Source organism: Carcharhinus amblyrhynchos, chromosome 19 (genome assembly GCF_965287045.1).
Source record: "Carcharhinus amblyrhynchos chromosome 19, sCarAmb.v2.hapA, whole genome shotgun sequence".
In the NCBI taxonomy this organism is placed as follows: Eukaryota; Metazoa; Chordata; class Chondrichthyes; order Carcharhiniformes; family Carcharhinidae; genus Carcharhinus; species Carcharhinus amblyrhynchos.
Genome location: NC_137342.1, coordinates 21,963,649 through 21,987,471, shown reverse-complemented (window position 1 = coordinate 21,987,471; position 23,823 = coordinate 21,963,649). Strand labels below are relative to the sequence as shown.

Below are 23,823 nucleotides of genomic sequence, written 5' to 3'. Positions count from 1 at the left end.
CAGCAAGTGACATGGTCTCTGTCTATGTGAAATAGATGACAATCCAACAGGAGGATTTTTTCACAATCACCCTATTTAACTATTTTCATCAGTCTCCAGGCAGTATTTCCATTCCATTAGGAACTCCTCACTGAGGACAGGCTGTGGGACAAGACTGCTCCTCCAGAAATCCAATGCAATCAATAATTTAAATTGTCAATATCATCTCTCAGACAAAAAAACTGCTGTCCATCTAGATTCCATCGTAAAGCAATGTAGAACGAGTATTAATCATCCTCCCCACTGGACAACTTGTACACATCCAGTTGTATGTTGTGTTGAGTGTTGCACAGTGGTTAGCACCGCTGCCTCACAGCACCAGGGACGCGGGATCAACTCCAGTCTTGGGTCACTCTCCTTGTGTCTGCAGGTTTCCTCCGGGCGCTACAGTTTTTTCCCTCTCTCTAAGGATGGGTGAGTTAGGTGAATTGGCCATGCTCGATTGCTCCTTAATGTTAGGGGAGCTAACTAGAGTAAATACATGAGGTTAAGGGGTTAGGACCTGGGTGGGATTGTTATCAGCGCAAGCCCGATGGGCTGAATGGCCTCCCTCAGTAGGGATTCTATGATGCTATTCTATGCCATAGCAGTAATGAAAAAAAGCAGAAATATGATAAATAATACGTTATCATAATTGATTTACCTAATTATCTTGTGGAGGAATAACAGTTTTATCCTTTCCAGAGGAGATAGACTCAAGGCCCTCAATGAGCTTTTCTTTAATTAAAATCCCTGGTCTCCAAGAAGTCAAAGTCTCGGTACCCAAAATAGAATTCCCATCTAACACAAAACCGTCAGCTGTGTATTTCCATGGCAACATCTTTTTTTTGCACTTAATACAAATCTTTGCCTGCTTTTAAATGCTACAACCATTTGAATCAATATTGTGGACAAAATAATGGTCAAGAAATTCCCCCGTTCCTCTGACAGTGACCCCGAGCGCTGGCTGATTCCATTGGAATTTGTGGGGTCAGTGCGAGGGGCAAATTATTACTGGATACAGGCACCACAGGGAGCACCTTTAGTTCCCACCTATCCAAGTGCATAGAAATGTGTCCCTTTGCTGCTCTTTGGGCATTTCTTGACACTAAAAATGTTCTCTCCATCCCCTCAGCAAAGGAGCAATGGTTACTTCCTCTGTTTAGATTCCATTAATAGGACCCACAGATGCACTTGTGCCAACTGGTGTGCTTCCATTTGCTGCATCCTAATGGGGCTAGAGATTTGGAAACTTCCAAAGGGGAGTTCCTGGCCCCAACTCTGCCCTTCATCTGTCATTTGTCTTGTAAGGTTTTGTTTTCTTGGGCTTTCTTAGTTCTGGCATACCAAAGGCCAGCACAGCCTGAAAGAATTTCAATAACATTTCTTCGGTATTCCGTATCACTGCAGTTGTAGTGCGATCTAAATTATATAAAGAACAAAGAAAATTACAGCACAGGAACAGGCCCTTTGGCCCTCCAAGGCTGCACCGACCATGCTGCCCGACTGAACAAAAACCCTTGACTCTTCTGGGGATCATATCCCTCTATTCGCAGATCCCTTTGCCTATTGATACTCTTAAGGATTCTGCCATTTACTGCACATTTCCTATCTGTATTAGACCTTCCAAAATCATTGCTTCTCATTTGTCTGGGTTAATCTCCAAGTGCCATCTCTCCACCCAAGTCTCCTATTACCTATGTCCTGCTGTACCCTCTGATGGTCCTCATCACTATCCGCAAATCCACCAACCTTTGTGTCATCTGCTAACTTACTAATCAAACCAGTTACAAATTCCTCCAAATCATTCCTCCAAATCAAACCAGTTACAAATTCCTCCAAATCACTTAACTGCATCATCTGTTTGTAATAATACAAACAGATGATGCAGTTAAGTTGGACAATGACTGAAAAGGGCTTGGATATTTCCAGGCTAGCTTCGTACTGATAGTACAAACTTGAAACAAAATCTTGTAATGTTTCAAATGAGAATCATAGAATCCCTACAGTGCAGAATGAGGCCATTCAGCCCAATGAGCCTTCAACAAAGCATCCCATCCAGGCCCCATATAGTGCCATATATTTATCCCGCTAATCCTCCTAACCTATACAGGACAATTTAGCACGGCCAATCTACCTAACCTACACATCTTTGGACTGTTGAAGGAAACTGGAGCACCCGGAGAAAACCCACGCAGATGTGGGGAGAATGTGCAAACTCCACACAGACAGTCATCCGAGGTCGGAATTGAACCCAGGTCCCTGGCACTGGGAAGCAGCAGTGCTAACCTCTGTGCCACCATGCTGCCCATGCTGTTGTAACAAACACTAAAAATTTACTTGCAATTTTAAATTAAAGGAATTCCTTAGTTGAATGTTCACCATTTGTGAGTTACAGCAGAGGTGATTTTTCTCTGATATCTTCAAGACACAGGGAAAAGGATAAAATGTTGGAGACTCATGACATCACGTACATCTTGGTTTGCATTGCATCCAAATGTTCATCCCTGGATGGAAGGACATGGAGCACGAGAATATAAATGCGATTATAATGGAGTCTCTCGTTTCATTTGGTCTCCACTTGGCAGAGACCAAAGCATACAGTTCCCACAGCCTTATGACCTGGCCCTCCAGTAAAAAGTCTGACAACACCAGGTTTAAGTCCCTCTTCATCAGGTGACCTGACAAAGAGGGAAGCCTCAAAAGCTAGTGAGTTTACTATCAAATAAATCGGTTGGACTTAAACCTGGTGTTGTCAGACTTTTTACCGTGTTTACCCCAGTCCAACGCCGGCATATCCACATCCTGGCCGTCCAGGTCAGATCCCTATAAGCAACAAAATGGTAAGCACTTTTATTTCGAGACAGGACCCATATATGAGCGTCAGGGTTGCATACTGTATTGCGATAGTAACCGTAAGAGCTCAGTTTTGGTGACCATTAAGGCTGCTGTTTGGCTCTCAGTCTTGCAGCAGTGGTAAACCTACATCTCCCACATTATTCTGATGCAACCCCCACTTTTAAAGGAGTGCTTCTCTGCTGAGGGAACATGACGGCTTAGTGGAACGATCTAATCCTCTGGATAAAGGTGTGTGCACCTTCAGCAGGATTCACTCTGGGTGTAAATTGCCCAACTGTTAAAAAGTAATGCGGTTAATACATAATCAAAATGACTGGAAGCTGATATACATAATGACAATGCATTCTTGGCAGTGTCTGAGCACATCAACTGATTCAGATTCTCAGTAATGAGCTGCATTTATTTATGTATGTAATTTGTGCTGTGCCTTGTCTTCCTACTCAATACACTAATATATTCACATTAAACAGAACAGCGTCTGACTTATTCTTCCAGTGAGTTCCTGGTAATCAAAATTCCTTTGCCAACTCAAATATTCAGGCAAGTGTTAATAATGTGCAAGTAATCAGCACCTTAAAGTAAAAAAATGCAATAAGAACCTATGTCACAGTAATATTATATACAGTCAATCAAAATCATACAGATATTTAATATAATGTGGAACATTTAATTCAGTTGTCTGCTAATGCCAACTCTGTTAACATTACTTGTTGTCTCTGCAAGGTCAGGTACATTTTTGAATTGTAAATGATACACTTTCATGAACAATAGAAACATAAATCTTTTTTCATAATTAGTGCTTCGTAATACTGTTCTAGAGTGGGCTTGTTGCTTTGATAGCCAGGACAATAAAATCTTTGAACATTTTCAACAATGTTGTATCTGTATGCGATTTGAAGTTGCATTTTTCAGAGTAATTGCAATAATGTGGTGCACCAATTCAAATAGTTTATTTTTAGCCAGTCTTGCCTGCTGTCTTTTTTCTCCTTTTGCATGGAGTTGATTGCATTGGCACTGAATACCAGCCATATAATGCCACAGACTTGATTAGTCTGTCAGTTAGATCCATGGCTTACCGTAGTTGTCTTTATTCTCCCACCTGGCTGTGTGCAGGTCCAGCCTGATTTATTCATTAACAAATTGCATCCTTCTCCTTCCAAACACGGAAGCATTTCACACCATTGTCTAGTCTTTACAATTCGTGCTGAAAAACAAAGAAGGCTATGCATTATTCCTCTGTTCATGCTCAAATACATATCCTAGCTCATTCATTTTGAAAGGAAGTTGTGATCAGTTAGTCAGATTTGGATGCAAACTGACAAATCGGCTTTTTTATATGACAAGTTAACTTATAATGAATTTTCCACTCCTTTCCTATTTCTACCCTCGTGAATATCTGTTGTGTGTAGCTTCACAGGGGGAGAACATGAATGAGGAATTTGTCATTAGATGTTTGTGAACATAAGATGATCCATTCTTGACATTGCCATAACAATGATCTTTAATTGCAACCACAGAAGGCTGCCAGAATGCCATTAGCATTTCCACCAAACTAATCCTCCTTCTGACAACTGAAGGATGAGTGCAAAATCGGTGCCAAATTCTGTTTATGTTGTGGAATCATCCCCACCAGGAATTAGGTGCAAACTGACAACACTTGTATCGCTTCCACCTATCTGATCTTGGTTTAATTGAAAGCCTTGACAATATGCTGAGTTGATGCATGCATCTGCAAACACATACGATGCACGTATTTGTGTGTACACACTTGATGCTGACTGCCAAATGCGAAAGAATTTAATTCCTCACTAGTAATGACAACAGATATTTCTTAAAAGCACTTACACTAATGGATCTCTTGTGATTTGTTTACACTTAGTATTAGGAAACAATGGCATGGATTTCACTGTAAGAAGTCTCAACACCAGGTTAAAGTCCAACAGGTTTATTTGGTAGGAAATGTCACTAGCTTTTGGAGTGCTGCTCCTTCATCAGGTGAGTAGGGAAGAGCAGCGCTCCGAAAGCTAGTGCTGTTTGCTACCAAATAAACCTGTTAGACTTTAATCTGGTGTTGTGAGACTTCTTACTGTGTTTACCCCAGTCCAATGGATTTCACTCTCATTAGTGAGGTAGAAATGGATTATTAATATATGCAATGTGCCATCAACTCACTTCAATTATCTTCCAGTGCAGAGAGTTTGGGGAAATAAGGCTGCTCCCAATAGATTAATCATCAACAGGAGGGAGACAGCTCATGGCGCAGTCTTTAAAAAGTTGCAGCCAGACCCGCAAAGGGAGCATCTATTTTTTTCTCCCTGGAAGAATGTCTACAGTGGCAGCAATCTGGGTTATCTTAGAGCAGCTGGAAGTGCTCCAAAGATTCGCAGATGCATCTTTTAACAGAAACCAGATGTCAAGTTTGTTTGGCACTGAAGGCGGGAAGTCCCTGGTGCAGGTTATGTGAAGCAAGGTGCCAAAGACACTCATTGCCACTTCCACCACCCCAAAGAACTGCCACAGCAGAAGAGATTCAGCCAAGGGCTCTCACCAATACGCAACATCCAGTCCTCTTTCCCTTTCACAATTTCTTTTTTCAGCATCTGAGTTTTTAGGGCTGTCCTTTCTTGAAGCAAATATTCAATCACCTTTTCTACTTGAAGTTACACTGCAATGTCCACTACACAGTCTGTTGTAATTCTTCAAGGATATTTGATTTAGGAGGCCAATGCACTTTTCCAATTTAGCTTTAGCTCTAGCTCACCCGGAGATGAGTTTTTGACCTCGCATTTGCAGCATATCTAAGACTGCCACTTTCCACCTCTGCGATATTGCACAACCTTGCCCTAGTCATTGCTCATCTGCTGTTGAAAGCCTCATTCATGCCTTTGTTACATCTAGATTCAATTAATCCAAAGCATGCCTGGCTGGTCTTCCAAATTCTACCCTCTGTAAACTTGAGGTCATCCAATAATCTTGCTTATCTCATTGCATGTCCTGTTTCCCATTTGCTTGCCTAGCCTTCAATGGCTCCTAGCCAAGAAACATCTTGATTTTAAAATTTCCCCATGGCCTTGCTTCTCCCTATCTTTATAATCTTTCCCAGTACAACATGCCTGAGAGGTATCTGCGCTCCTCTAATGCTGACATTTGAGTGCATTCTCAATCATGAATGCTCTACCACAGGTCGCCTTGCCTTAATTTGTCTAGTCCCCAAGCTCTGGGTTGGCACAGTGGTTAGCACTGCTATCTCCAGGGACCCGGGGGTTCAATTCCTGTCTTGGGTCAACATCTGTGTGAAGTTTGCACATTCTTCCAGTGTCTGCATGGATTTTCTTTGGGTGCTCCAGTTTACTTCCCACACTCTAAAGATGTGTAGGTTCGGTGGATTGGCCATGGTAAATGCACAAGGTAAGGGGAATGTTGGTGGGTGGGGGAGTGGAATTTGGGCCTGGGTAAGATGCACTTTCAGAGAATCAGTCCAAACTTGATGGGTTGAATGGCCTCCTTCTGCACTCTCGGGATTCTATGGTTCTATAGTTATAAAATGTAGACAGGCAGATATTTGATAAAAATACCATTGCAGTTTACTGAGAGTCTGGCATTGACATATGGAATAAAATGATTGGCATTACACAATATCTAGACATTAATAGGATGAAAGCCTTTCCAATTTCTAAATTTGGGTGGTGCTAACATATGGGGCTTTAAGAATCTCTTGCAATCAGCATTTCTTCCTTGCGACTGTGAGAACTGGATAGTACATTGTTTTAATAGCTGCTTCGTAGCACAAAACTTGAATGTTGCTGAAAAGAGAAACATGTTGTTGAAGCTTTTTGTCCTGTAGACAGGACAAATGCCAGAATATCAATTTTCAGACAATTGCAACAGCTTAAACTGCAGACCCTGCAGGTATAAACTGTTGTGTTCTGTTTGAAATTTGGAATTCTTGCATTTGTCCAGGTAAGTGCAAGACAAAAAGCTTTGGCAACATGTCTCTCTTCTCAACAATATTATGTTTAAATAGATCACTAGTCACTTTCTTGATCTGTCTGGCATTAATCATGGTGAGTTTGAGTAAGAGATTATACTGACGCACAGATGGGGGTGGAAGTGATAATGATGCACATCAGAATAGTAAAATTTGGAAAGGAGGCTATTTGGAATAATCAAAAAATATGAATAGGCTTTACAAAATAAATCACTAACAGGAAACACAACTATAGGAATGTTTCCTATGTTGAAATAAAGCCTGACATCAGCTGACATAATTATGCACTGGAAGATTTGAGTCTGTAGTTGCGCATATCAGATGCAGCAATACCAGAAGACCCACCGGTGCTCCAAATAATAGATTAATTAGGTTGAATTTTCAATGGTTATGATTTGAGGTAGGTGGACCCACAATGTGGCACCACTTGCCTTTATCCTGACCCTGAGTTAGATTGAGGGAGGCTAGGTCAGGTCATGAATTGGCTAACTGTCTGCAAGCAGAAAGTAGCTAATCTTAGGTAAATTGATGTAATTGGAGAGCCTATTAAGAGCCCCTTTGCTGCGCTGGCTGGAATTTCCAGTAGGCATACAGACAGCTCCCATCAGTTTAGAACACGCTCGGGAAATGCGGTGAGCTCAGGTTGGGACAGGGTTCAGGAGATTGATGGAATGTGGGGTTTGGAGGGGGAAGGGGCATTTGTGGCATGCACGCGAACAGGCGAGGGCTACCGCACCCTGACCTGACCTGCAATAGTTGCCAGCCACAGCTGCAGAGGCCCATCCAGTGGAGGGATTGTCCCCTGAAGACCATGCCCAGGCAGCAGCCACCATTTTACAAATAAGATAAAACCCAGTAATTGCATCATTTAGATTGACAGATCCCACTTCAGTTGGTGGAGTTGCTGATCACTGGAGAGGTTTCAGCCCAGGGGAACCCACTTGCTATCCCTGACTAGATGACAAACCTGCTTCCTGGCTTCTTTACTTTAGCAGCAATTCCATTAAAACTAACAGTGGGATTATCTGGGGCCACATCGTGAGCTAATCCTGACATTGAGTTTCCACAATGTGGAGATGCCAGCATGGGACTTGGGTAAACACAGTAAGAAGTCTCACAACACCAGGTTAAAGTCCAACAGGTTTATTTGGTAGCAAACGCCAATAGCTTTTGGGGCGAGTCAGGTGAAGGGCCAAAGGCCCGAAAGCTGTGGCTTTTGCTACCACATAAACCTGTTGGGCTTTAACCTGGTGTTGTGAGATAGCTTATCCAGTTTCCACACCAGAAAGAAAATTTATCCCTTTGTGTCTACAATGTGGATTAGGTTGATTAGCCATACCAGAGTTGCCTCTTAGTGTCCCAAGTTATAAAGGTTAGGTGGATTAGTGGGGTAAATACATGGTGTTATGTGGTACCAAAAGAGAAGATGCTGGAAAAATCTCAGCAGGTCTAGCAACATCTGCAAGGAGAGAAAAGAGCTGACGTTTCAAGTCCAGATGACTCTCCAGCATCCACAGTAATTTGCTTTTATGCGGTAAGCCTGGGTATATTTTGGTGCAGACTCGATGGGCTAAATGGCCTCCTTTTGAACTATAGAGATTCTATGATTCGATGGTGTCACCTCCATCCTCCCACCTCCCCCCTGCCCCACCCCACCCCCTGCCACTCAAGTCTGTTAAAATCAATGTGTGACTTATTTGTAACAGTCTGCTAAACAAGCTTCCTCTAGAGGTAGTGCTATATCCTCTAACAATAATGACAAGATTTCCAATTACCCTAACTTGAATGTGAAGGAAATTCTATTGCACCCACAGGAAAAAAAAGAGAACATCAAAAGCTGCCAGAAAGCTTAACAAGGAGAAACCGCGCAGATGTTCAAACATAAAATGTCCAAAATGGTGCAGGTTCAGATAGACTCGTCAGCAGCCATATAGACTAATGGGCCAAAATCAAAAGAGAAAAAGAGAGACGGAAAGTTCAAACAAGGGGAATGTCCAGAGATTTCAGCCCAAACTGTGGCCTCAGGCTGCATAGAAACAAAGGCCTCTCCAAGAATAAAAAATTAATCTGAGATTCAAAGGCAAAAATGGATGATATTAAAGGCAAATGTAATAAAGTTGTAAACTAGGTCATTTATGTTTGACAGAAACTTCACTTCCACCATTAAATGTTTTGCTGCCAGAGAAATCAACCACAACAGCCCAGCAGTTACAAAGATAATATTTACAGCAACTTTATTGGGTCCACTTCACATCTCCTTTGTTGATTAGAAATTTTACGTGCTTAGCAGATCCTAATTAGTCATTTTCATTGCTCGATTTTTTTTCATTTCAATTGGTACATTGCCAACCCTTTCTGTTTGTTACAGGTTTCTGAAATGAAATTTCTGCCATCAAGTGTAAGTGTGACGTGTAAATACATTTACGGCTCGGTAAAATGGTGCCCAAAGAGGGGGGTGGTCAAAATATCTGAGAGAAGATTCCCATTTGTGTTTCACACTGTAAGACATTAATTGATAACTAAAGAGATGTGATACCAAATAATTGTCAGTGATAAGACCACTTATAATAAATAGTGTTATATTATATAAAACAATAAGACCATAAGAAATAGGAGCAGAAGTAAGCCATTGGCTCCTCGGGCCTTCTTTGCCATTAGTAGGATCATGGGTGATCTGATATTCCTCACGCCCACTTGCCTGCCCTTTCCCCATAATCAGTAATTCCCTTATTGATCAAAAATCTATCTATCCTAGCCTTGAGTATACACAAGGATTCTGACCCCACAGCTCTCTGTGGTATCGAGTGCCAAAGACTCACAATTCTCTGATCGAAGAAATTCCTCCTCATCTAAATTGGCACCCTTTATTCTAAACTATGCTCTCTGGTCCTAGACTCTCCCATGAGGGGAAACATCCTCTTAGAATTTCCTCATCAAGTCCCTTAAGAATCCTCTATGTTTCAATTCACCTCCCATTTTTTAAAATTCTAATGGATAGAGTCACAAGCTGTTTAACCTTTCCTCATGAGACAATCCCTCCATACCAGGGATGATACTAGTGAACCTTTGCTGAACAGCCTCCAATGAATAGTATCTTTCCTTAAATAAGGGGATGCATCATGTATTCTTGCTATGCAAACACCGGCCTGCAACTTCCTGGCTCCCCAGCGTTGGATTTGGGGGATACTTCAAAGATTGACCCTACCAAGCCACCAATGTCTGACCTCCCTATCCACCCCACTATTGTTCGATTTCCCCCACCCTCTTACATCCAACCTTTGACCTCCCATCCTACCAAACCCCCCGCCCTCCTGCGACCTGACCTCTGCCTACCAAAACCAGTGAAAGCCCATCCCTTTACCTTCTCTCTGGCCTGTCAGCCTCACCGAATATTTTAAACCAATTTGCTTCAAGGTAGCCAGTGTAGTTAAAAAAAAGGTGGTGTGGCCTTCCTTAATCCACTGGAGTTGCACCTTCAAAGAGCATTTTGCTGCAGGCTCCAAGCAGCTCCAGCCAGCAGAGATTTGAACAAAGGTTTCCTGAGCAGATAAGTGCGATTTATACTTATGTAATTCTAGTGGGCCATCACCTTCTGACACAAGTCTGAAGTTATGGACCATTTTGTCAGAGTAACAGAACTAGAAAAAACAGCAGTTTGAGTTTTGTCATGACATAGGGACTATCTGTTACAACAAAAGCCCTGAAAATGGTCAAAATCCAAATCTTGCCCCTGACCCAGCATTTTGTGTCTTCAGGGAGGAGCTGGAATCGGGCTGGAGTTTACACATGTCCAATTTGCCAGGGCAGCTAGCCATTTAAATCACTAGCTGTCTCCACTGAGGTGGGATTTTTGAAGAACTGGAATGCAGAATCTAGAGCGTGCAGATTGAATAGGTATAAAATGTGTCCCCATCAACCCACCAACGTCTGACCACCCTACCCCCCCCCCGTCATCCACCCCGCTATTGTCTGGTCTCCCCCACCCTGTAAAATTCTGACCTCCCATCCTACCATATCCCCTGACCCTCCTGCGATCTGACCTCTGCCTAGCAAAACAACCCTCCCAACCAGTGAAAACCCATCCCCCTTAGCTTCTCCCTGGCCTGTCAGCTTCACCGAGCATTTTAAACCAACCTGCTTTACAGCAGCCAGTGTAGTAAAAAAGGGGGTGTGGCCTTTTTATGCATAGCCAAGATATCACGCTAGAAAGATAAGGTAACCTTCTGAATAGAATTCTGGGACACCTTTGAGGGAGGTAAAGCACTCTTTGGAATTGTTAAATGTGAATATGATTATGCACTTTTTACACACAAACTCATTGGAATGCCAAGTTGTAAAAAAGTTGTCCAGCTGTCAAAGAACTATCCAGCTGTTGAGGAATTGTTAAGCGTGTCAAAGGTAGTCAGGAAGTGTTAAAATTGTCAACATTACCCAGGAAGTTTCAAGCTGTCAAGGAACTGTCTAAGGATACTAAGCAAATTGGCATGGAAGGGGATGGGGCATGAGTTGGACTAAGTTAGCAGGGGGGTATGGGGCAATGGGGGTGGAGGGAGTGACACATAGTTGATATAGGGGTGGGAGAGGCCATGGGGGATGGATGGGGGACATGGGTTGATATGAATGGAGCATAGAATGGCAAAAGATTGAAGCGAGGACTGGAGGTATGTTTGTGTTTTGTTATTATATTTTATTTAATTAAACAGGGCCTGAGCACAGAAGCAGACCTTGTGCCAAGCTGTTACCATAACAGGCAATCTGTGGAGTTGTTCTGGAGTCACCCGCCCTGACCGCACCCCCCACTGAAAACTCCATCCACAGGCGGCCATTTTTAATAGGTCAGGTTTGCTGAGCTGGGAAATCTTCCCATACGGAAAACCCAAACCTGGGGACGAAAATCTGGACCTGTGTTTTAATCATATGGTACTCTGGGAAATCTGCCAATCCTTCTGGGGATTGTATTTCAAATTATTTCAATCAGTAAGTGGCCCTGATTTTATTCTGCATTCCTTTGTCCGCATAGTCAATGTTATCACTTCCTGTTAAAAGGCCAACATAAACAGCAGGATATACCAAGATGGAGGTATGCTCAGCAGCACTGAGGTGTGGCTTCCTGGGATTTGGCAGTTAGAGATATGGCCCTTAGCTATTAAAACATTAACGAAGGGTGTTCAAAATATGAAATAAAATGGGAAAGGGTGGCAGTGGTTTCTGGGAGCACTGGGCAGAGGTATTCTGGTGTCTAGAGGTTCTGGCGAGGGGAGGCACAGTTTTTGACTGCACTAGAAAGGACAGCCTGGCAACTAATGGAAGGGCTATCCCAGTTACTTAAAGCATGGAAGGATTGTCTCAGCATTACTGTGATTTTGGACCGTGACGTGTGACAGCTGGGAGGAGAGACCAGTGTTTGGCAGCACCGAGAAAGCGTGTCTAGGTTGTCGAAGCACTGGTGGGTAAAGGGATCTAACAGGTCCAAGAGCTGCGGGAATATTCCGAAATCTCACAGCGCAAGAAGGAATCCTCAGATTGGAAGGGGTACCTGAGGTATCCCAACATTGGGGAGATTAGTGACATTAAAAGGAGGGATTTTGTGGGGTCCAGGTGCACAAGAGGATTTGGAGTCTGCTGGCCACGAGAGGGGAAAGTTCCAGAGTCTGACAGGATCAGGGGAAGAAAGAATTCCCTGAGTCAGTTTTTTTGCCCTTCTTCAAATGTATTCCCAGACAGATTGTTGTGCTCCTGGCCAATGTCTCAGTTTTGAAACCTGCTTCTGGGTTGAAGCCAGCTTTTAGCACCATTCTCATTTTAGGTTGCAATTTTCTGACAATAATTGTGAACACTAGCAAGTACAATCCGAGTGCATTACTCTGAAAACCAGAATCAGAATGGGCCTGAACGGGTGAAAGATGAACAGGATGTGCACTCCTATGCCCTAATTATATAATACGTAGCAGCAGACAAAAATGAAAAAAAGTTACTTAACATATAATTCCCTACCAGTGTCATTTTTGGAATTTGTGTAGCATCATTACCACATTCCTCTGAGGGATTAAGTCAAAATGTGACAGACTGGATAACAGATTGCATACACTGCCGTCTCCAGATAGGAACTAAGGTGAAAAGCTACTGAATTTCACTGAACTATAGATACTAACAAAGCAGAGAGGTGCTGGGAAAAATGTGCTTAGAATTTTGGAGTCTAATTTTTTTTTAAATTTAACTGACAGTGTGACCTTCTAGTAGTTTTCAAATCTGAAAACAAGATTCTAATTTTGTTACGAACGCTCCATTATTCAACAGTGGGCCTTTAGACTGTTCCAGAAAACAAAACTTTCCCAATACAAGTGAACTGGGGCTGGTAATGGCGCTTGTGTCACCTGAATTCAGAGTGTTGAGCGTGTCAAAGATTTGAAAGACAATTAAGTGTTTTTTCAATCCTGACAGTATCAATAAATGCTACCATCCCGATTGTGTTAACGACCTTATCCAACACAATTCAATTGCCCCCAGTACTTCAGAGCACTGCATTCAAAGACATTGCAGTCTCCAATCAATAGTGTCAGGAAAGCAGCATACTTGTGGTAAAGCAAGCTTTAAATTTTTCTGCTTTTTACGGGTTTCAGCAAAGGAATTAGTTAATCAATAAAAGACATTGGTGGAATTCTCCAATCTCGTACACCACCCCCCCCACCTGCTGCCGGCGAGTATGGAGAATTTGACAGTCAGCCAAAACTCCATTCACTGCAACGGGTACAGAGAATCCTAGCCATGAGTGAGGTTGGAGAATGTCTACCTTTACTGGTGATGTAGTTTGTCAAATTATGTAAGCGTATGTAACATCTAATTATGAACTGAACGCATCTAGCTATGAATGTGGAGGCAATGGCCTAGTAGTATTATCACTAGACTATTAATCCAGAAACTCAACTGATGTTCTGGGTGCTCACCACGGCAAAAGATGGAATTTGAATTCAATAAAAAATATCTGGAATTAAGAATCTACTGATGGAACAATTGCCGACTGTCAGAAAAACCCATCTGGTTCACCAATGTATTTTAGAGAAGAAAATCTGCCATCCTTAGCTGATCTGGCCTACATGTGACTCCAGAGCCACAGCAACGTGGTTGACTCTCAGCAGCTCACAGGCAACAAGGGATGGGCAATAACTACTGGCCAACCAGTGACACCCATGTCCCACAAACAAATAAATAAAGTACAATAATGCATCTAATTTACATCAAAGGCACCACTCAGTGGAACAGGGGATTAAAGAGCATGTGTCTTGCATTGGGAAAATGATTTAAATGCATCCTCAGCCAATTAGGCACAGCCACAAGACTGCATATATCACAGTGTGTAAAGAAAAGTATTGTCTATTGTATAGACAATACACAGCAGCCAAGAAGAATAAATGCTTCAACAGTGTAGAAGCTAGAATTTTTTTTTAAAGTTACTATTACCAACCCTTCAGACCACACATATTTCTTATCAAAAGTCTCCTATCCTGTTGAGACCATAAACACTACCTCCACGTTACAGAGAAAGAAAAAGCTGGAGCCGGCCATTCAGCCCTTCGAGCCTGCTTCACCATTCATTTTGATCATGGCTGATCATCAAATTCAATATCCTGATTCCTCCCCTCCGCCTGCTCCCCATAATCCCTTGATCCCTTTAGCCCCAGTGGCTGTATTTAATTTCTTCTCAAAATCAGACAACATTATCGTAGAGCATTCACAGAACTGCTGTTCAAAAATAAATAGGTTGATGGAACACAAACTTGAGAAAATCCATCATTTGCAGGACCAAGTTGGTTCCTCTCCCCGTTCTCCTCTTTACCTGCGCTGGCAACACACTCTGTGCAACCTCTTTCTAACAATAGATACAGTTGGTTTTACAGATAAATCCACTGTAACTAAAGTGTATTGAGTTGTACAGAGCTGAAGCTGCAACATCAAAATACATTTTACATTGAGTTCGGCAGTTCAATGAAGCTCACTTTCCTCATTACATTTCCTGATAAATAGAAACATTTTTTAAATCCAGCTGATAATCTCCTGTAATTAGGTCTTGCATGATTTTGCATTTAAGCTGCTTTTTTCAAGCGCATTCATATGTCAATCAGAACAAAACGAATAACACACTGTTGAATAGATTTTCTTCATATCCTACTGAGCTCCCCTGCAAGAAAACACATGGTCACACATGTAACAAGTGTGCTCTGTGACGTACTGGAAATTTCTCAGTTCTTGCACTGGAGAACACTCATGTTCATTTGAAAGTGATACTCGCAGTTATACAGGGCACAATCATTTTGAAGGAAAAGGAGACTTCTGGGTGGCCCCAATCTACACAATGAATTACTTAGACGTATGCAGGTTCTGATGTTATTGATAAACACAACAGCCGGTAGATAAAATCAAAATCCAACAAACCGAGGTAAGATGAGTCATGAGATAACCCAGTTCTCAGGTAGTATTAATTAAAGAAGGAAAATTGATCAGGAAACTTGAATCACAGAATCCCTACTGTGCAGAAGGAGGCTATTCGGCCCATTGAGTTTGCACCAAAAGGGCATCGTACCTAGACCCTAGCCCTGTAACCCCATGTATTTACTCCATGAACCCTGTCCCCCCCTCCAACCCACACTAAGGGACAATTTAGCATGGAAATCCATCTAACCAGCACGCCTATGGGCTAAAACATTGGAGTAGCATTTCGGCAGGATATTCAGAGAGAAATAATAGGAGCTTGTGGGAAAGGTATAGCAATAATAATGGTGATTTTAAACTACATGTAGATGGAATGAATTGGCTAAGATCAAGTGTCATACCAAGCCCAAGATGGGACGCAATGACTCACCATCAGCTTGGACCTTATTTGTCTCCCTTGTGGGGAGCTTGAATTAGATTCAATTTAATTTGAATTTGGCTTTTGGAGCAGGCAAGGAATGGATCTGAGCACTGGCTTTTTAAAAATGAACCAGGTGAGTTCCTACAGGACAGTTTCTTAGTGTAGATCTAGATCTGGTAATGTGAAATGAGAGACAATGAATTCATGACCTCACAGGAAAGGCAGGATTCTGACTTGGAAGCTTTCAGTATAACCCCACTGATGGTAGCTTCACACCACTGGCTCCTTAGCCAAGCATGTACACCAAATGTCAGAACCTGCAGTTCCTCTCATACTGGACAGGATTACTATTGCAACAACATTTTTTTTATCATCAGTAGGGTAAAACTAACCTGTCTCATAATGGTCTAAACCCAGCTCACATTCCCTATTAGCGGGACCCACCCAAGGCAGCAGTGATCATAACATGATTGAATTTTATTTTCAGTTTGCGAGAAAGAAGCACACATCTGAAACTAGTGTTTTAAACTTAAATAACGCAATTAAAGAGCTGATTAAAATGAACTCAGAAATTAGACTAAGGGATAGGTCAGTAAATTAGACAGTGGGGAGATACTTCATTACACTCAGCAAAGATACTTTCCAGTGAGAAAGTAAGATTGAGGGAAAGAATGGATTCATCATTTGTGGCTAAATAAGGAAATCAAAGACAGTATTAAATTGAAAGAATAAGCATACAATTCTGGGAAGATTAGTGGCAGGTCAGAAGATTAGATTGGATATAAAAACCAGAAAAAATTACTAAAACAATAATTATTAGAGCATGAAAAAAGCTAGCTAGAAATATAAAAACAGATAGGAAGAGTTTCTACAGGTATTTAAAAAGGAAAAGAGTAACTAAAGTGAGCATTGGTGCTCTCTAGAGACTGAGTCTGAATTATTTAAATAGGAAGTGAGGAAATAGTGGATAGAAGTTGTGAGGTGGACACAAAAGGTCTGCAAAAGAATATCGATAGATTAAACGAGTGAGAAAAGAAAAATCAGTAGATGGGGTATAATGTGGGAAAATATGAACTTGTCTACATTTGCAGGAAACACAAACAAGCTTGCAAAATAAATGAGAATGCAGAACTTTGCAGGGCATAGGGATCTGATCGTCCTGAGCCATGAATGTTAGTTTGAAGGTACAGCAAGTGATTAGAAAGCCAAATGAGATGATGTTGTTTGTTGCAGGATGTAAAAGTAGGGAGGTTTTGTTAGTTGCACAGCGGTTGATGAGACCACAACTGAAGTACAATGTACAGTTTTGATCTCCTTATTTAAGGATATAACTGCATTAGAAGCAATACGGAAAGTTCATTTGACTGATTTCTGAGATGAAGGGAAGGTTTGTACAGGTTGTGCCAATTCCCACTGGAGTTTCGAAGAACAAAAAGAGGATGCTGAGAGGATGGTTTCCCTTGTGGGAGAGATTAAAGAGAGGAGACACCATTTAAAAATAGGTGTCCAGTCCATTTAAAATGGAGATGACGAGAATATTTTTCTCCCATAGACTCATTACTCTGTGGAATTCTTTTCCCCACACAGTAGCGGAGGCTGGGTCACTGAACATTTTTAAGGCAGAGTTAGATAGATGATCGACTGACAAGGGGGTCAAAGAATATAGGGAATAGACAGGAAGGTAGAGGCCAGATCAGATCAGCCATGATCTTAGCAAATGATGGAGCAGGATTGAAATGGCCAAATATGGCCTGTTCCTAATTTGAATGTTCGTACGCATGTTTGGATGGAATTCATTGTGCTCCTTTGCAGGATCACATTATACAAGTTCAATGGACCAGTTATGATTTTGTTATGCATCATTCTCACCTGTTTACAGGCTTGAAGTTGGCTTATAGTAAGAATCAAACATTGGTTTTCATCTTAAGGAAGTTGTATTCTGTATTCTTGACATCGCATTTACAAGAAGGCACTTTGATGATATAGTTGCTTGGTAATGTCACTTTCATTCACTTCAGGTTCAAGGGATATTGTTGGTTCTGCTATTTTCTGATGTAGCTGGTAGCAAATGATTGTATTCATATCGTTTGTTCAGCAGGGTTGTGTACCTCCTCTTACAGAGTGGTTTGTGCGAGGGAAATCCAGAAAGGTGATCTGCACTATTTTGCACTTCCCCAGTGAGAGACAGAGACATTACACACAAGCAGCCTGACAGGCATATGCTCCTTGTAGCTGCTGAATCAGAGACAGCTGGTAGGAAAAGGTAGGGTTTCTCCACAGCAAGGAGATGTGACTTCATCTGACAAGCAATGAAAGTTTTTATAAATCAAAGTAATCCTGTGCCTGGGCAGCAGAACTCAGACAATGGATTAACTTTTAAAGTACAAAATGATGTAGAAGTTTAACTATGATCCAGTTGAATAGCAGAGCAGTCTTGAGGGACAATATAGTCCACTCCTGCTCGTTTCTTCTGGAACATTGCCAACTGGTCTGTATCCTCCGCAACAGTCCTGGTTAAGAGAAGACAGAATCTAAGAGACTTTTACAGGATGGGGTATGTTATGGATCTTCTGAGTTAATCTTTGTGCATTTTACTGCACAAGCTCATTGCGAGAGTCATTCCTTTTTTTAAATTTGTTTTTCTGTTATTTGATAGTTTTTGAATATTTAACATCCACCGGAACCAACAGTTGGGACTTCCATTAGATATCCCATGTAGAAAATGTCACCGCTGACGATTCAATGCTCCCTCACTAATGTGCGGCAACGATAGTGTAGATAATTAGCACATAACCGTGACTGGGATGCAAAGATATATCCTCCAACCAACTTAATCAATCTGGCGCTAGTTCATTCACACAACGTATAAAACTGGGCATTTGGACATTTTGCCTTCATAAATCATCAGGCACACAACACTGGTGGAAATTTCCTTTCAGCTTGCTACTTCACTGCAAACCAAATCCTTCACTTCAGTTCAAAGTAACGGTCACAAGACCAGCAGTTACTATTACAAGACTGTTCATTTTGATGTTATGCATCTAAGATTATGGTGTAATAATCTCACTGAGGCGAGTGTTTCCTCTGGGTGCTCTGGCTTCCTCCCACAGTCCAAAGACGTGCAGGTTAGGTTGATTAGCCAGGATAAATTGCCCTTAGTGTCAGGGAAACTAGCAGGGCTATGAGGATAGGGGTAGAGTGGGATTTTCCTTGGCACAGACTCGATGGGCCAAATGGCCTCCTTCTACATTGTAGGGATTTTGTGATTCTATGAGATCAGTCTTCTGTCACCACCACTCTTTATTTACAATGTGCATAAAGTACAGCTCCTGTGGTTGCAGTGTACAGGTCAGCCCCAGAGTCCTTTGACTGCTTGCTTGAGTGAAGCCAGCAGGTTTTCAACCCCCAATCTCTCTTTCCTGATTGGACAATCCTCCACTCACCTAACAGCAGAGCTTGGACTTGTACAAAGCCCACGGGGTGATCTATTGGCCATGGTCATCATAACAGATGGTAATTTTAGATCTTTCATCTGACTAGTGAAAGAAAATATCATGCTTCATTAAATAAACTTCACCTGCTGAATTATTTCAAGAGCATTTAGATTTCAAATTTGAATATTTCAAATCAGTTTCCTTTTTGTACGTCTGAGAGAAATAAGCAATCAACTAGTTTTTAATTCATTCTGTCTGAAAGTATTATAAATAATTCTTATTTTTGTGCTTTGCTCCATCTTCATATTTTAGCAGGCAAAGAACCGGCTGTCACTAATCTACGGTTCATAGTTACATTTCTGTAAACACTGTTTGCTTTGCAGAAAATTGTTGGAGTATAGCTATGATGCAATCAAGCATTTTGTAGCTGAACAGTACTCCCGAGGACACTGCTCACTCATGATAGTCATTCCAACATCCCCTCCCCCAATACTTACCAAGTATTGGTAACACATCATAGAACGTGCAGTGGTGGTTGTCCTTCTACCCTCTGACGTCATGTGAACACATCATACAGCATTGGAGAATGGTCCCATCAGCTGAGGTGTGGCACAATGGCACAGTGGTTAGCACTGCTGCCTCACAGCGCCTGGGACCTGCTTTCGATTCCCGACTTGGGTCACTGTCTGTGTGGAGTTTACACATTCTCCCCGTGGCTGTATGAGTTTCCTCCGAGTGCTCCAATTTCCTCCCATAGCCTAGAGATGTGTGGTTAAGGTGCATTGGCCATGTTAAATTGCCCGCAGTGTCCCGGCATGCATAGGTTAGAGGGATTAACAGAATAAATATGAGAGGTTACGGGATTCTTATTGGTGTAGACTCGATGGGCCGAATGGCCTCCTCTTGTACTGTAAAGCTGTGTTGGACTATGTGTTTCTTCAGCAGCATATATGCTATCACCTGAAATTGCACAGACAATTGTACAAACATTCTGCCTCTGGAGACAATACGTGCTAATAATTCACAAAGATATTTAAGATTGTGCATTATAACCATGGTGGTACAGTGGTTAGCACTGATGCATCACAGCTCCAGGAACCTGGGTTCAATTCTGGCCTTGGGTGACTGTCTGTGTGGAGTTTGCATGTTCTCCTCATGTCTGCATGGGTTTTCTCTGCCTGCTTTAGTTTTCTCCCACAGTCCAAAGGTATGCAGGTTAGATGGATTAGCGGGATACAGGAATAGGGCCTGGGTGGAATGCTCTGTCAGAGAGTTGGTGCAGACTCAATGGACCAAATGACCTCCTTCTGCATTGTAGGGATTTTATGATGATTTTATTAGCCAGTATCCAGCCTCTTGTGGCAGCACCAGCGTACACACCGCCAGCTGATGATCCAAAACCAGTGCAGATTAATTTAGTCCCCAGCATATCTTCAAAATGTCTCAAAGTTGTTCTAGGGTGCGGGCATTACAAATAAGGCCAGTGCTTACTTGTTGCCGATATCTGGTTGCCTTTGCTTTAGTCTACATGGTATTCTTTCCAGCAGCTTTAATACTTCTGAGTACTTTGTTCGGTCAATTCTAAGGACAATGAAAATTCCATCACCCTGCTGTCAGAACAGAGTCATGTAGAGAGCAGATCAGATAAGGATCAAAATTCTCCTCTCCAGAAAAACATTAGTAAATCATTTGGATTTATAAACAACAATCTAGACCTTTCATGCTATATTTCAGATTTTTAAAAAAATCCCAAACAGCTCGGGTGGGATTTGAACCCATGGAGTTTGGATTATTAGTCCAGCAATGCGATCACTGCTCAATAAGACAAACACAGCAGTCCAGCTGTGGTGCACCATAAAGCATCAATAATAGTACAGTCAGTTCAACAGCTACAAATCAAAATCCCTAACATCAACAGCAATCAAGAGCAACTCAATTTGTCTCATACAGGCTTCTAAAAAAGGACAATCTTGTGTTAAATGCCAACTTCAGCTTCATCCTGCTTTTCCAAATAAAGACGACAGAATCAGAAAGTGGGCAGCCCAGTGGCACAGTGGTTAGCATTGCTGCCTTACAGCACCAAGGACCCAGGTTCAATTCCGGCTGCGGGTCTCTGTCTGAGCAGAGCCTGCACATTCTCCCTGTGTCTGTGTGGGTTTCCTTGGATACCCAGTTTCCTCCCACAATTTGAAGATGTGCTGTTAGGTTGATTGGCCATGCTAAATTGACTCTAGTGTCGGGGGATCAGCGGGGTAAATATGTGGGGTTAGAAGAATAGGACCTGGGTGGGATTGTGGTTGGTGGAGACTCGACGGGCTGAATGGCCTCATTCTACGGTTAAGGGATTCTATGATTTTGTGAATCATATGGCATCAAACAATAAATTCTGATGCCAAAAAGCAGCAGGAAAAGACTTCTGAGAGTGTTGCTATAAAGGGACATATTACACATCATAACAAAGTTGCAGCCCTCTTGTGTTAATTGCTGTCTTCCTGATGTCCAGAGTGATTGCTTGAAATGGAAAACCATCCAGGAACAGAAACGCCACTGAATAAGAACTGTCCCTCTACTTGTTAAAAAGAAGGGAAAGACTAAGGGTTATGGGAAATGTAATCAATGCTACAACAGGACAATACTCATGGGTGAGTGGGTCAATATGAGAATCAGAGGAAAATTGCATAAAGCAGGTGGCCATTTGTCCTGTTTTGTCTATACTGGCTCTCTGCAAGAAATCACAGCTAGTCCCACTCTCTTGCCCCTTCCCTCTGGCCCTGCAAATCCATTCTCTTCAAATAATTATCCAATTCCACTTTGAAAACCATGACTGAATCTGCCTCCAGCACACTAATGGGCGGTATGCTCCAAATCACAGAGGGAGAATTTTACCTCTTACGGCCTTTAGTTCTTTGGTCATTCACTTTAAATCAGCATTCTCTGGTAATTACTCTTGAGCCAATGGGAGCAGTTTCTCTCTACCTTCTCTGGCCGGACCCCTCACGACATTGAATTTCTCAATAAAATCTCCCCCCAACTTCCGCATCTTTACAGTGAACATGCTAGCTTCTCCAATCTATCCACACGACTGAAGTATTTCATTCCTGGAATCGTTCTCATAATTCTTTTCTGCTCTCTCCCTCTAAAGTGTGGTGATCACACTCTCTAGATCTCCTTTCTAAAGTGTAGTGATCACAACTGGGCACAATACTCCAATTGAAGTCAAATTTATTGGGGGGAGGGGGTGGGGGGTATGGAGGAAGAGAGACGATTGTGTACTGTTAACATCACTGGCCTAAAAACCCAGAGGGCCTGGGCTAATAATCTGGGGACACAGGTTCAGATCCCACCGCAGCAGCTGGTGGAATTTAACTTCAATAGATGACCTGGATTTGAAAAGCTTGTCTCACGAATGTCCTGTAGGGGAGAAAATCTGCCGTCCTTACCTGGTCTGGCCTACACATGATTCCAGAGCCAGAGCAATGGGGTTGACTCTTAATTGCCCTCTGAAATGGTGTGAGAAGCCACTCAGTTCAAGGGCAATTAGGGGTGAGCAACAAATGATACCCAAATCCCGTGAAAGAATAAAGCAAAACCTTTCTTAAAAGACTCATCTAATTATAAAGTACAAGGACAATTAGGGACAAGCAAATGATGGTGATTGCCAATGATACCCACATCTCATGAATGAATAAAGAAAAGCCTTTCTTAAAAGACTCATCTAATTATAAAGCCCAGAGTCCAAATTGCCTTTTTAATCACTTTCTGAATCTATCCTGCCATCTTCAATGATTTGTGCTCATGCATCCCAAGTCCCCCTGCTCCTGCAGCCCTTTTTAAATTATATTCTTTATTTTATATTGCCTCTCTGCACTCTTCCACTAATTTAACCAGCTCAACCCTCCCAAATTTGGTCATTAAAACACTGATTCACACATGGGCCGAGTCTTTTTCTAAGCGGACAACAAGTATCAGTTACTGCTCACAAGCAAGATGATGACTCATCATCAAACATGTGGGTGGGGATGTCCATCATCCCTCTGAGTTCAGCATGAACATGCGTCATACATCACTGAAGAATGGTTCCATCAGCTGAGGTGCAGCTCTTCAGCAGCACATGCTCTGTAACCCAATCAGGTCAGGCGCTAAAATCTGATTTCATCAGCATGTGCTCTTACAGGAAGTGGTTTTCAACTGTTACCATCCCACATCTTAAATGTTCCCTCTCAGCTCTTTGATTGGCCTCTGTCTTTGGTGTGGCTGAATGTCCTACGCCAGTAAGTCTAATATTCTAAGTGTCAATGTCATACCGTGTTTAATGAAAAACAACTTCTGGATTCAGGTACTAATACGTGGAGCTTTGGTAAAGAATATTTGGTCAATAGTGACAGAAACTTTGAGGAAATTCTCCTTCCATCAATAATCTTTCCTTTTTGCTACATGTCGAACTCACAACTGGATCTCCAGTTTCCAACATGGGCCAGGAGAAGGCCTTCCACGGCATATGTAGGAGCATGGAGCCACAAAGGACAATTTCCTGCACGTGTGACTTACGTAGAATCATTAGAATGCAGAAGCAGGCCATTCAGCTCATGGAGCCTGCAACAATAACAATCCCATCCAGGCCCTAAACCGTACTCCATATATTTACCCTACTAATCCCCCTGACCATAATGGGCAAT

The 23,823-nt window shown here is 42.1% G+C and overlaps 1 protein-coding gene across 2 annotated transcripts in view; it reads right to left on the bottom strand.

Annotated features, from left to right (window-relative positions):
* The window catches only part of tafa5a (TAFA chemokine like family member 5a), a 679,785-nt gene that overhangs the window by 117,320 nt on the left and 538,642 nt on the right, over positions 1-23,823 (bottom strand). For both annotated transcript variants that reach the window (XM_080207858.1, XM_080207859.1), the window contains exon 3: positions 3,954-4,081. In XM_080207858.1, coding sequence (XP_080063984.1) covers positions 3,954-4,081 — 128 coding nt within the window. The remainder of the gene's footprint in view (positions 1-3,953; positions 4,082-23,823) is intronic.